Source organism: Rousettus aegyptiacus, unplaced genomic scaffold (assembly GCF_014176215.1).
Source record: "Rousettus aegyptiacus isolate mRouAeg1 unplaced genomic scaffold, mRouAeg1.p scaffold_m13_p_2, whole genome shotgun sequence".
In the NCBI taxonomy this organism is placed as follows: Eukaryota; Metazoa; Chordata; class Mammalia; order Chiroptera; family Pteropodidae; genus Rousettus; species Rousettus aegyptiacus.
In genome coordinates this window covers 104,868,146-104,882,075 of record NW_023416295.1, presented here as the reverse complement: position 1 = coordinate 104,882,075, position 13,930 = coordinate 104,868,146, and the positions used below count along the sequence as shown (strand labels likewise).

The 13,930-nt window shown below is 32.1% G+C and overlaps 1 protein-coding gene across 1 annotated transcript; it reads left to right on the top strand.

Moving 5' to 3' along the window:
• The first annotated feature begins 1,730 nt into the window (after positions 1–1,730).
• On the top strand, positions 1,731–10,978 carry NTS (neurotensin). Its single transcript, XM_016140633.2, has 4 exons — positions 1,731–1,914; positions 4,146–4,207; positions 7,735–7,959; positions 10,237–10,978. The coding sequence occupies exons 1-4, from the start codon at positions 1,842–1,844 to the stop codon at positions 10,387–10,389; spliced, it is 513 nt and encodes a 170-aa protein (XP_015996119.1). The 5' UTR covers positions 1,731–1,841; the 3' UTR covers positions 10,390–10,978.
• Positions 10,979–13,930: the final 2,952 nt, after the last annotated feature.

Here is a 13,930-nt window from a genome sequence, read left to right as displayed (position 1 = left end):
AGCTACCACACATTTAAAAAGATTATTAATTGTATTCGCAATTCAAAAACAGACAAAACAAATTTAAATGTCATGCAAAGAATATATTTCTTTAAAAGTAGCTTTAAAAGGATTCTCTTACAAAGATGCTCTGAATTCTAATGTGATCAGTTAAGTGAAAATAGTCTTTTAAACTTCTATTGCGCCCCCTAGTGGCAGAAAAGCACAATTTAGATGCATGTATTTCACATTTCTTTGACAGTTAATTATCCTTTATATAAAACTTTCCTCAAACGAGTCATGGTCAATATTATGTTCTATGTTAATGTATAAAACAAACTAAAAGTAATAAAACATCAGCTATTATTAAATTCCTGAACATAAATTATATAAATGACTCTGTTAATTTAAATAATTTTTACATATTTTAAATTAATTCTTTTCCTTAAATTTAGGGCAAAATGGAGAAGTTCATCTCATAGATTATATGCCATATAAATTAATCCTCTATAGAACTCAATCCAAATTTTTTCTTGATTGTTACTATATGATTGATATTCTTTAAGAAATGAACAAGTCTCAGACAATTTTATCTTTAAATAGTCACATTCATGAAAGCATGCTCCTTTCAGATTACTCTATTTATCCTGAAATAGTTCATGCAAGAAAAAAGCTTCACTCCATAAGTCGTTTTAAGCAATTTTCTTCTGAGAATTTACAGAGGGAATGAGCATCATTGTAAGTTACAAAATACTTAAAGACACTGTCATAGAAATGTGACTTTGGCGAATGATAGTTGTTTAGAATTGCCTCATTTTTGTTATTATAACAGGGAAAGAAATATAATTAAGTAGTGATAACCAGTGAGAAGGGGATTGCACAATAAATAGGATATAGCATCAAGAATGACAGAAAAAGAGGAAAGTATCAGAAAACAGCAATCAGTGATACAGTAATACATTTTCCTCCTACTAACAGATAAATAATTTATAGTTGGACTTTATAAACATAAAATTGTTTTTCTAAGAAATATAATCAAAAGTTAGCATATGTATATCAGTCATTCCCCCAAGTTACTTAAAATAAAAACCTTTTAATTTTTTAGAAAATAATGCCCTATGACTTAGTGCTTGCTAGTATTTTTAATTGACTTTTTCTCTTTATGTAATTTATTTTACTTAACTCCAATATTATAACTGATTTTCTGATTATCTTTCACTTTCTTCTTTAAGAGTATATTATCTAAGACCTATATTACTCATGAAACTACAAAATATTTACTCAAAAGTGTGTTATCAGAAAAGAACCCTAACTCTTTAAGAACTTTCTAACCTAAAGATTCACTGATTTCATACATTCATCCTGAAGATGCTGCTTTCACTGGAAATAATAGATCTCATGCTTTTCAAAATCAGAATGACAACTTCTTAGAGTCAGGGAATGAGAGGAAATAGAGAATGGTACTGGAAGTTCTAGTCCTGGATGCTCTCTATGGAATTGTTTTTGAATTACTCCTTCTGTGAGTCAGAAGTCTGGAGTAGCAGCGACAATTAGAGAAGATGTCACTTTCAGTCGTGCTTCCGAAGTGTAAGAGGAGAGAGGGGGACAAAGCAAAAGGGGAGGAGAAAGTGGGGGAAAGGTGGGGAGGGATGGGGATGAAGGGAGGGCACATCCTGAGATGCTAATCCCTGTAGTCTCATGACATCATCCTCCTGCCTATATATATAGGGAATGGCCAAAGCATCTCTCACAGTTCAGTCACTTTCCAAGTCAGCTGAAGGCAAGAGGAAGCAATAGAGAGAGTCCTTACTTCAGCGGGTCTCTGAGGTTTATAGACTTGGCTTGCTAGAAATCTCAAGGTGATGATGGCAGGAATGAAAATCCAGCTGGTATGCATGATACTCCTGGCTTTCAGCTCCTGGAGTCTGTGCTCAGGTAAGCTCAGCTGCATTTCACAACTCCTTGAAGTGATTTCTTTTTCCCTTTTTTGCAGTTCGTTGCTTCTTATGTTAATGTATCCAGGGAGAAGAGTTTCTCCCTTATTCTGGATTTTTATTTTTATTTTTTTTGTGATAGAAGCTGAATATTTTCTTTCTCTGTCTTTATGATTACAAGAACTGAAAGATTTCTTTTCTGTTTTTAAACCTGCAAGGCAATAAAAGGGATTTCAATGAAACTTAAACAAGGCTGGTCACAATCTAATAATAAGTATAGAGATGGTGCTTTGTCAAAGTGCAAACCAATAATTAAAGCCCATTTCATTCAAAATGTTCTACCTCATCCTCAGTCATTCTCTTAGAAGGCAGTGGCTTCTCCAACTTCCAAATTATTTTTCTTAACTCTGTTTCTGTGTGTGGGGTAAGATAACAATATGAAAATCGATGATTAATGAATAAATGAATAAAGCATTATTTGTAGAAAATTATTTCTAGAAAAATACAAAAATATTCCAAGTCCTTTTGATGAATACAGTTTATAGTTTTTCTATGTGACAAATAGACATCCGATTAATTTAATTATTTTATTTTTTTACATGTTGTTTAAGTTGATACAAAATGTATTTGGCAAACTGGTGTACTTATATTAATGAAAATTATGTACCTGCAGGATGTTTTGCACATAATAGTTAAGGAGAAGCCATATATTGCCAAATATCTATCAATAATTCATCTTGAAAATAAGATTTAAATTTAGAAGAGTGACATGAAATATAATGCTTACAATATACTTCAATTAATGTTAAAAATAATTAAATGACTACATCAAAGTTAAAAAGAAAACAGGGAATAAATGCAGGAAAAATTATTTAACCTGTTTTATACATTTTTATCTTATAAAAATGACATTGAAATATGTCAAACTCCTGCTATTATTTCATTTAAATTATGGAATTAAATGTATCAAAAAATGTAAATGTTATTTAGAAAAAATTTTAATTTCTTTTGATCTTTAAAAAAATACTTTGAATTTCTAACTTTGCAATTTTTATGAGATAAATACCAATTATTTTACAGTTTTGATTTTATCTAATAGCTACCTGAGGTTAGAAGTACACTTAGAGCATGTGAGAAAAACTAGGTTATTGATAAAATATTTTGTTTATTAAATCTTGAAACTTCTTGCTGTAATAAGCCAAATTTTATGGGGATTTTGGTATACGTTTTTTATAAATGGTTAAAGGAATTAATAATTCCTTTTGAAGAACAGATTTGGCCCCTAAAAATAGGAGGGAAAAAAGATCTCTGGTATAATATAGTTCTTAATTTAGTTTCTCCAAGTGTGACAAAACTTCTTGATAATAGTGTAGAGTGCAAAGAAGATGGAATAATTTTAACTTCTGCTTTATGACATGTAGATCAGTGAGTTTGATTTAAGTCATCTTATTGCAGTGTCCTATAACTTTATTTTTATTACCTTATAATAGTTCCTAATTTTTCTTCTCTGTAGAGTATTCTTAGTGGAAACTAGAAAGGATATTTTTAAAAAATCAGAAATCCATTTTTAACTCTGTTGTACATGTATTGATGGACAGCTTCCCTTCTGCTTAAACAATTTCCTTAATAGACTGTAATAAGATTGCTAAGTAGAAATAATTCTAAATTCTTGTTTAAATTAAAAAAAAATTTTTCAAAATGTGTTTTGTAAAATAGCATCTCAAGTTAAATTTGAATGTCTTTCTTGTTTTAAAATTATCAGTAAGCAATGCTTTTTAGTATTTTTGTTGTTGTCTTAAAATATCTTTTATACACACCTGTTTTTAAATATTAATATGCAGGTAGTCTATATATGTAAATTATTGCTGGTGAAATTAACCAGCAAATTTTATGACATTTCTATTATAATATATAATCTTTTTTTTTTTTAATTCTGAGATTTAGAGATTAAACACCTCTAATCATCAATAGCCCTCTTGGCATATAATCAGGTGCTTATTTTCTTAGAAAGGCTTCTGTTATCCTAGCTGTCTGTTAGCCTAAAACAAACAAAAAAACAAAAAACATATACATATATTTTTTTCTGATTAATATTTTAAGTTGAATAAAAACAGAAGAAAGACAATAAGCCTCTAAGACTAATTTTTTGAGATTAATCTAAAATCTATAGGTTGTAATATAATTATATGATATGTGATTATATAGTAAACATGTGGTTCTAATTTTCCTCAGATTCAGAAGAGGAAATAAAAGCACTGGAAGCAGATTTATTGACCAACATGCATACATCAAAGGTAACTTTCTTTTCTTTAACCAAGGATTGAAAAACATTCGAAGATTGAACTCTCATTATAAACATGATGTCCTATTCCTATAGTAATAACTTCCCATCGAGACAGAAAAGTTCATTGGGAGGCACTTCCTTTCTCTGAAACTTTTCCTTGAGTTCAAAGGAGTTAAGGATGTTGATGTGACAGGAAAATAAATTATAGTGACTCTCAATCAATATATTGTAACTTTAATTAAATAATCACATATTATTTATGTGGATAGGTACATGTATTTTTTAAAAAATCCCATTTCCATTCTTATTACATTGTGTATGAGGAAAGGTATATTGACCTCAAATTAAATACATATATGAAAATTTAGTGATAATTTTGCTTTTTTAATTATAGCGAAGAGAATAAAATGAAATTCCTAAATTAAAAATGAAAGTTCATGGCAATCCATGAATAAATGTAGTAGACTGGCAAACAGAAGCTTTGAGATCTAATCCAGCAGCTGTAACTTAAGCAAGCAGGCAGTTGACAGTGTTTGCCTTCATTTCCTTATTTTTTTAATTATGGGGTTGGAGTTCATAATCTCTTAGATATTTACATTAAATCCATGCTTGGATTTAAATACTTCCTATAACAGAAGTATTATCTGTCCCTGCTCATTGTTTTTATTGAATCAAGTAAAACCTGATATACCAAACCTTATTATTCCTTTCTTTGGGTTTTGAAAGTGAGGTTCTTAGATCCCAACCTGTACCTAAGGGAAAAAAATTAAATTAGGACATACTTGATTACCATGCTACTACACGATATTGATTTACACCGAATGAGTCAATCAGTGTGTATCTAAATGTAGATGATCAAAAGATCAAAAGATCAAAAGATGTTTCTCAAAGAAAAAACAAGTTTTGAGGTGAGGCAGCCACCTGGTGCAATTACTGTTACAACACTGGGTGACTGAGGCTGAAGACTCAACAGATGTTATGGTAAGAAAGTAAGTGCTCCAAACTCCTGGCTAATTTCTGCAGCAATGCTCCTACTCAAGACTCACCATATTAGGTTTCTCTTCCCTAATTGTTTAAGGTACAACTATCCTCACTATATAAGTAGAATTATGTTTGCTAATATTCTGGTAAAGCTTTATTAAGAAACAAAACCTGGTACTGTATGTTTTCTTCAGGGTCTCAAAAAAAAAAAAAACTGCTGGAATGTTGTAAGTTTTGTGATCGAACTCAATGCCTTGTATATGGTAGGTGTTTAATAAATATTTATGAACTAACTAATTTATGAACTAATGGAAATCTAGGATTCATTACTAACCCTCACCTTTGGTGGTGAGTATTAATCATATCAATTAGGTCCATTTAATGAAGGAAACAGAAATTTGACCAGGATCTTATTCAGCATTAGGAAGTTAAATCAAATAATGGTAAGTAGGCTATCTCTGTGTCCCAGTATGTGGTCAATCCTTGAGAATGTTCCTTGTGCACTAGAGAAGAATGTATAAGCAGCTGTTTTGGGGTGGAAGGCTCTATATATGTCAATTATGTCCAATTGATCTAATGTGTCATTTGAGGATATCATTTCCTTATTGATTTTCTGCTTGGATGATCTGTTCATATTCAACTGTGGGGTATTTAGGTCTCCTACTATGACAGTGTTTTGGTCTGTTTCTCACTTTAATTCTGTTAGTAATTGCTTTATATACTTCGAGGTTCCCTAAAGATGGTATGGGGGAGGGAGAAAGGGAAGTTAGATAGGATGAAAGTGGTCAAATATGTGGTGACAGAAAGAGATCTATGAGTGATGAACACACAATGCAATATATATATATGCTTTACTGTTGAATTGTACACCTGAAACTTACTGGATTTTGTTAATCAACATCACCATAATAAAAAGAAATAACATAATAATAAAATAAAATAAAAATAATAGTAAATAGGAACCACAGATCTTATTTTCTTCATCTTAAAAACAATGAACCAATATTCTTAATTTCTTATCTGTAGGCTTAGGCTTATTCCAAACATTTGTATAAAATAATTTAATAAGTAAGATTGTTTATTGTTAAAGAAAGATTGTTTGTAACACTTGTTAAAGGTAATAAGGAAAATTTTAATCAACAGGAACGAACGTAATGGGTTTTTTTCAGAAATTGGATTTAACTTTGAATATAACAAGGACAAGTGTGGAGCAGGGTGAGGGTCAGTGGATGGGAAATTCCTAAGAGGAAACATTAAGGATAGGAAAATTTTTTTCCAGATTGACTCAATAGGATTCTCATGTTGAGAGTGGAAATTTGATCAAATATCAGATATATCTAAAGTGACCAAATGCTAAGAATGAAGCATTTTTGCTACACTGACTCAGCTGGCTTTTTGTTAAAACTGGAGTAAATGGATCAAAGACAGAACTCAAGATCTAGACATAGTCAAGAAGGCACAGAGAACCCTGACTCAGATTTGGTCAAGGAGAGAGTCTGTCATTCCCCTGAGTGAAATAATTTAAAACTTATTTAAAATTTCTCAAATATATGAGTACTTAGACATCCTTTGGTCAAGAATGCTTTCTCTGCTATGCTTTCTAGGTATGACCAGTGTTCATATGTGACATTACGCAGTAGTGTTGAGTGATATAGTGCCTATTTTACATGGCAGAAAGCAACAAGGTGATTAACTTAGTTTTCTCATCCAAAACATAATCAGACAATACTAGGCTTGTCAGATACTTTATGAATAAAGCCTTCTGCAGTCAATTAGTTTGGGGGAACATTGGATACTATACTGGCACCAATGAAAAGTTAAAATGTGGATTTGCCAATAAAAAACTCTGAGGATACTTAAATTTAAGATGGCTTTAAATTTTCTTTAAACTCAAGTTTTTAAATTTATTTGATACTGGAACTCCTCTTTTAAAACCAGTCGGTACAGAACTAGTATTCTAAGGAACACACTGGAAAATATTCAATTAGAAAGCTCTCTAAAGAGCTTTCCAAATGTGTTATAGTATCCCATTAACTGGCAGGACGTAAGATATTGCTGCCACACAATAAAGCATGTTTCCTCTAAGTTTTCATAATCAAAAAATTGAAACAATGGCTGGATAATCATACCCAAGGGATCTAGTTGATAGGGTTTTCAGAGTGTTGAAAACATTTCAGTGACTATGTTCATAATCACAGATTTGCATATCCTTCAGATAAAATCTTAATCAAAGGAATGTACATTTATAATTTTAATACATATTGACAAAACACCCTTTAAGAAATCACACCAATCTATTTCCAGAACAACAAACATTTAGGAAAGGAAGTGTGTGAGTCCCATGTCCCCAAGAGTACACCACTGAGAGTACTTGTATTTTTACGAGTCTTCCAGTCTAATAGTAGCCAAGCTGAACATCATTCCACATGCTTCTTTTACATATTTCTCCTTTGATGAGAGATTCCACGACTTGTCTGCTCTTATTATTTATTTTTTATTCATAAAATATAAGGTTAAAATGCAACATTTATTTATTTATTTATTTTTGTATTTCAGATCAGTAAGGCAAGGGCTCCGTCTTGGAAGATGACCCTGCTAAATATTTGCAGTCTGATAAATAACCTCAACAGCCAAGCCGAGGAAACAGAGGAGTTTCGTGAAGAGGAGCTTATTACAAGAAGGAAATTCCCCACTGCCTTAGATGGCTTTAGCTTGGAAGCAATGTTGACAATATACCAGATCCGAAATATCTGTCACAGCAGGGCCTTTCAACAATGGGAGGTAAAACAAAAAGAAAATATGAGTATAATTATAGTTAGCTCTTATTCGTACTGAATTTTTTAGCCTGTTATTATCATAACAGGAAGACTTACAGTACTAAAGAAGAAGAAGCCATGTGTTGAGGTTAACATTCCTTCAGATCTTCAAAGTGTCCTTCAAATATTTGGAGTTTAGCAAAATATTTTTTCTTCAATTTTAAAAGGGGGATATATCTTAAGAGTCGGATTTGATTCACATGCTTTTATTATGCTTAAATAGATGTCATGCTTAGGTGGTGGTGGTAGTTAGTAGCATGCCTAAGAAATTTAGGGAAATCAAATGTCTTCTTAAAAAAAACAGTTATGTGTGTTTATACACAAACACAAAACACTAAAGGTTCTGTTTGTATTTGAAATAGTAGGCAAATAAAACCAGAATAATAGGAATCTCTCTCTCTCATCTTTCTCTCTCATCTCTCTCTCTCTATAGATAGATAGATAAATAGATAGATAGATAGATAGATAGATAGATAGATAGATAGATACCCCATACATATATTTTATTTCTATTTCAATTGAATTCATGGATTTCAGACATCCTTAGCAGCTAAACCAGAGCCGTCACAGCCAAGACATCCTAGTTTCATTATACTAAACAATAATGAAGTACTGGATGAATCTATTGTATTAAATACTATGCTGATGATTCATCACCTTTTGTTTGGGAATGTTTATTCCTTTGGAAGAGTAAAACATGCTTTAAAGAAAAAAACGAAAAGAAAATTTTAAATTCTGAGAAGGAAAACAACTGTTTCAGATTAATCTCTAAGAGAAATTTGCCTAATATTTTATATTCTGGGCTTACATCAACATTGAGGATCTGAAGGTACCTTCTCTTCTAAATAACAATTCCTATAACTGACTATCGCAGATACCCTACGGAAAAGAACAAATGCAGAACAACTTCTAGAGTTTATTATAACTTATAAACAAAAGATGTTTTCTAGATGAAAAATTAAAAAGTTAGTTTTAATTTTATTTGTTCGACTATTCATCCCTTAATTACAGTTTCAGCCAAATGATTTAGTCTTTAAAATGTTATTGAAGTCATAAACACTTGAAAAATACTGACTTTAACATAGGGAAATGTCAGTTACATTCTATTTATCCAGATGAAAAACCCTCAATAAAGTATTACACAACTAAATCAGGTGCACATAAGACTTCGCTATTTTAAATGTTACTGAATGATTTAAAATAAAAATATTATTCGGAGCATAGTACAAGTAACTACAGACTGCACACAGAAAGAAACAAAAGATTAAGAAGCTAGATTGTCTGATAGTAGCTGTTTTTTTCTCCTCTGAAATCGAATAGCTGTGAGTTGAAATAAAATAATAGTTTGTGACATGATTCAATGCATATGCATTATAATTAAAAACTTAGTCTTCTATCAGTATTAGTTACAGTTGCCCCAATATTTAGAAGACTATCACAAATAAGAATACTATTCTTATCTTAAGCATTTGTTTGTTTCAAATTTCATGTAAATTATGTGTAAAACTGAAGAAAGGTTTACACTAGCTGAAATTATTAAATAAGAATGCCATTATCGGAAAAAGTGTTTGGAACTACTTTTAGAATGAGACATACTCCATGAGATTTTAGACAAGATTTTACATGGAGAGTAGCTCCCTTGAGTTATTGAATCTGAACTTGCTTTTAATTATTAAGCACTACAATCTAAAGAGATCTTTACCATTAAAACAGAGCTTTCACATATGTTAATTTCTATGGCTGCATAAATTAGTCAGGCAACACCTCTATGAATGAGAATGGATCTCTGGAATGGCTTTCAAGTTAAGTCAGTAAATAATTTAGTATAAAATCCTGTTGACCTTCGAGAACAAACTTGGTTTACTAGATTCAACTCTTTTTACTTGTTGTGATTTATATTTCTACAACATTTAGGTCTAGCATAAATCTAAGCCTGGAAAATACTCAGTTCTATTAAGTGTGCTTCTTCAATTAGAGGCATTAGTTTACAGTCATGACATATACAGACTGATGAACTTAGAAAGAACACTGAAAAGAGAATCAGAAAAACCACGTTCTCATCCTTTCTCAGCCACTTGATAGCCATCTGTCCTAGGACAAAACAGTTAATTGCTTTGAATTTCATATATTTCATTCACATGCTTTATTGTCTAAATAGCAAATGAGATAAAATGTAGAAAAATGTTCTAAAATGAAAGACTTTATGCATGCAAATTTCATTCATATTCTGTCTGTCTTGCAGTTAATTCAGGAAGATGTTCTTGATAATGGAAATGAAAAAAATGAAAAGGAAGAAGTTATAAAAAGAAAAATTCCTTACATTCTGAAACGACAGCTATATGAGAATAAACCCAGAAGACCTTACATACTCAAAAGAGGTTCTTACTACTACTGAGAGAATATTTGTTTACACGTGATTGTGACTTATCATTCTTTAATTAAATATCAAATTGCATTTGCGTGGAAATGTGACAGAATTATTTTATCTCTTCTACATTGTGGTCTATTGGATGTGATTTTCCTGCATTAATATAAATTGGACTAAATGTTTTCAAATAAATCGAGATCTTGAGCATGACGTATGGTGTATAATTGAAGTAGATATATATGAGGTCACATATAGAATGTTTTGTAATTTCACAAAGCACTTAATGGGTTGTTTAAGCAGTCAAAATATTTGACATTTCAAATTAAATTGTAAGAGACTATAACAGAGTCCTATGGCAAAATCTTGCCTGCATATCATTAATGCAACCCTGTAACACTACTTCTTTGATTATTTGACTAGCATTTTCTAATTGGGAGAAATGCATGCTCTTTTCCAAGACTCACTCCTTAATCTCAGCGATGGGGAGGTAAAAATGATATAAAATAAGATTATCTTAAAAGAATGATTAATGAATCAAATGATATTGATGCCTGTTAGTTAATGAATGATTTTTGACTGAATTTCTCTGTTAAATAGACTTAATAGCTAATAAAAAGACAAGCCATCAGAACCACGTTTCTCTGCAGATTTACTTCCATTAGAAGAGTTACCCTTTACTGACTTTTCCCCCCTCACACTCTATTCAGTAAATGATAGCTTTAGTTTTAACTTCACTGAGGAATATGTGCAACTAATATTTTCTTCCCAATTGGGAGGAAACTTTTGAAGTTTCCTTGAAATAACCCCTCAGATATTTTGTTTAAGATCATTCTTATGGTGGGGTGGTCTCATAAGCCTGTACATCCTTCCATTTGTAGTGGCATCCTAGACTCTTATTCTTATAGGGGTCTGAGAAGACTTCTCCTCACAGGGCTGCCACCTAGCCCACGGTCATCTATGAAATAAAATATATCAGGTCATGAGTTGTTCTGGAATTAAGGAGCTTTCAGAACTCCATGTTCTTTGGATGAGATTGTTCCTCCCCTAGGCTAAACCTCACTCAGTAGCATTTCAGAGTGGCCCACTGATCTCTGAGTTTTTCTGGTGAAACTATCCCTTCCCACAACCACCACCCACTGTCTTTCACTATCTTATGAACTTCAGCATTAAAAAGTGCCCAAAGCTGTGATCCTAAGAAGGAAACTATTTTATAGAGATTGATTAGGAGTATATATTTTGGGGTCAGAATGCCCAGATTTAGTTCCACTATCACTAGTAATCTTGGACAACTTATATAACCTCTGTTTCCTCAACCAAAAAAATATGAAAAATAATGAGGTTTGGAGGAAAATAAAATGACATGTCAAATGCTTAAAATGGTGTCTAGAACATATTAATAACATAAATTTAATAGTTCTGGACACTTTCATACCATTTTTTCTTTCTCCTTCAAAAACTACAAAGCATGACATGATTTCACATACTAACCCACTGTGTTTTGAACAACTACTTATCTCCTAATTACTTACTTCATTCATTATCCTTGAGGACTTCCACATACATGTGCAATATACATTCGATAATCTTCCTTCTCAGTTCCTGATAGCTTCACTTCCAATTATGAACATTTTATTTATTTCATCTCATCCAGTCACTTCCATGGTCATACCACAGAATTTTCCATTACCAATATATTAAATCTCTTTAAAAATCTCAATTTTAAGCATGCTACTCTTTAAACATTATCTTTTCTTTACGGTTCATATAATCTAGCACTCTCACTCCAACAGTTATCATCTTGTCTAATCTATTGCCTTCACCTCTTTTTATTCCTCACTTTATACTCATGCCCTCGCTTTGCTTTTTACTTGGCCTAGAGTCTGTGGTTCAAAAATAAAATCACTCCTTTGTGACCCTCAGCTCCCTGTCCTATTTCATGTGAGCCCGTGAAAGCACCGTTAAGCTGAAATCTTCCCGATTCTGACTTCAGCTGAGAAGCCAAACATAGCTGGAGAAAAGCACCCAACCTTGCTGAAGAGTCACACTTAAAATTTGTTATCAGCAATCCCAAGTAGACTCTTAGCGTATAGCCCAGCACTCCTACTACATTTGCCTAATAAATTTGCCTCTAGTTTATACTATTGGCTGTTTTATACCTTCCTTTCTTTGAATTGCAACATTTGTCATTCTCCTCACTTACATCAGATGACTTTGTAATTACTTCACTAAAAATTAAAAAATAAATAAATAAAAAGAAAATTATATCTTTTTCTTACCACCAAATCTAACACTCATCCTTGCAGTTACCCCTCACTCTTTCATTTCAATAGAGAAATTGTCTCTTCTCTTCTGAAGCTTACTCCTTCACTTCCCCATCTCAGTAAATGGTCCCACACCCTGCTCAGGCTGAAAATCTAATAGTCATTCTTAACTTCTCCCTTTTCATTTGCCATTTCATCAATTAAGAACACTTGTTGGCTTCACATTCAAAATACACCTCAAGTCCATCTACTTCTTGCCACATCTACCACTACTTCCCTAAGCCACGAGTTCCCTTCCTGGAACTCTGACAATTTCTTCCTAGCTGTTCCCCACAATATCATTTTTTCCATCTACATTCACATGGCAGAATACAATTTTAAAAATTTTAAGTTAAATTATGCCAGAAATTCCTCAAAATCCCACAATGTCTTTCCACTGCACTTCATATAAAATCCAAATTCTGTCTTAGAAGGCCTTAAGTAATCTGACATTTGCCTATTTCTCAATTTAATTTTACTCACTCTCTTTCAGTCACATTGGACTTTTTGTTATTCCTTTAACATATATGCAGTTTATTTTTGCGTCATAGCCTTAACAGTTGCTGAAAGCTCTTTTCTGGAAAGCTCTTTTGGCAGAAAATCCTTTTCCTCAGCATACAGATCATCCTGTTAGAGACTACATTTGTAACCTTTCCTGTTACTAGGGAATGACTAAGTCGGAGCTAATGGGTTACTGAGGAGAAAAAACTGTACAATGTGTGGCTCTTCAATAACTTAAAGAGAAAGCATATTCTCTGAATTTTGATTTTTTCCTCAATTTTGTCTTGAATTTGAATTATTTTAACCATACAGATGGATACCATTCTCTGAGGATGGCACTGATCAATGGAGCTTAATTAAGGCTTTTAGCTACTTTGCAGAGCAAAGCCACTTCGCCATCCTGGACTGACCAGACTGTTACTTGAAAGAAAAAGGCATTTCTAACTTACTCAAGGTGCTGCACTTTTCAACCTCGTTGATATAAGATCTCAACCATTATTTTAATTGCTACCATGTTCTCTAGGCCTTTTCATGGTTTATTTCTTCACATCATTTACATCTCCGCACATGTATGTACAATGAGGACTTTTCTTAACATTCTATCTTAAATAACTTTTATCCCGAGTCAATATCTCCATTCAATTTACTTATGTTTTTTCACATTTGAAAAAGAAATGCAGCCATTGACGTCCATCTTCTAGGAGCTGGCCTGGGATGAATGGCTGAACCATGATGTTCTCTTGTTAAACATAAACAATTTCATAGAA

What these genes read in the sequence shown, in the direction of transcription:
- NTS (XM_016140633.2), top strand. Translation starts at nt 1,842, where the DNA reads ATGATGGCAGGAATGAAAATCCAGCTGGTATGCATGATACTCCTGGCT. An exon ending in CCAACATGCATACATCAAAG is followed by an intron (nt 4,208 to 7,734) that starts GTAACTTTCTTT and finishes TTTGTATTTCAG; the next exon opens with ATCAGTAAGGCAAGGGCTCC. An exon ending in GGGCCTTTCAACAATGGGAG is followed by an intron (nt 7,960 to 10,236) that starts GTAAAACAAAAA and finishes TCTGTCTTGCAG; the next exon opens with TTAATTCAGGAAGATGTTCT.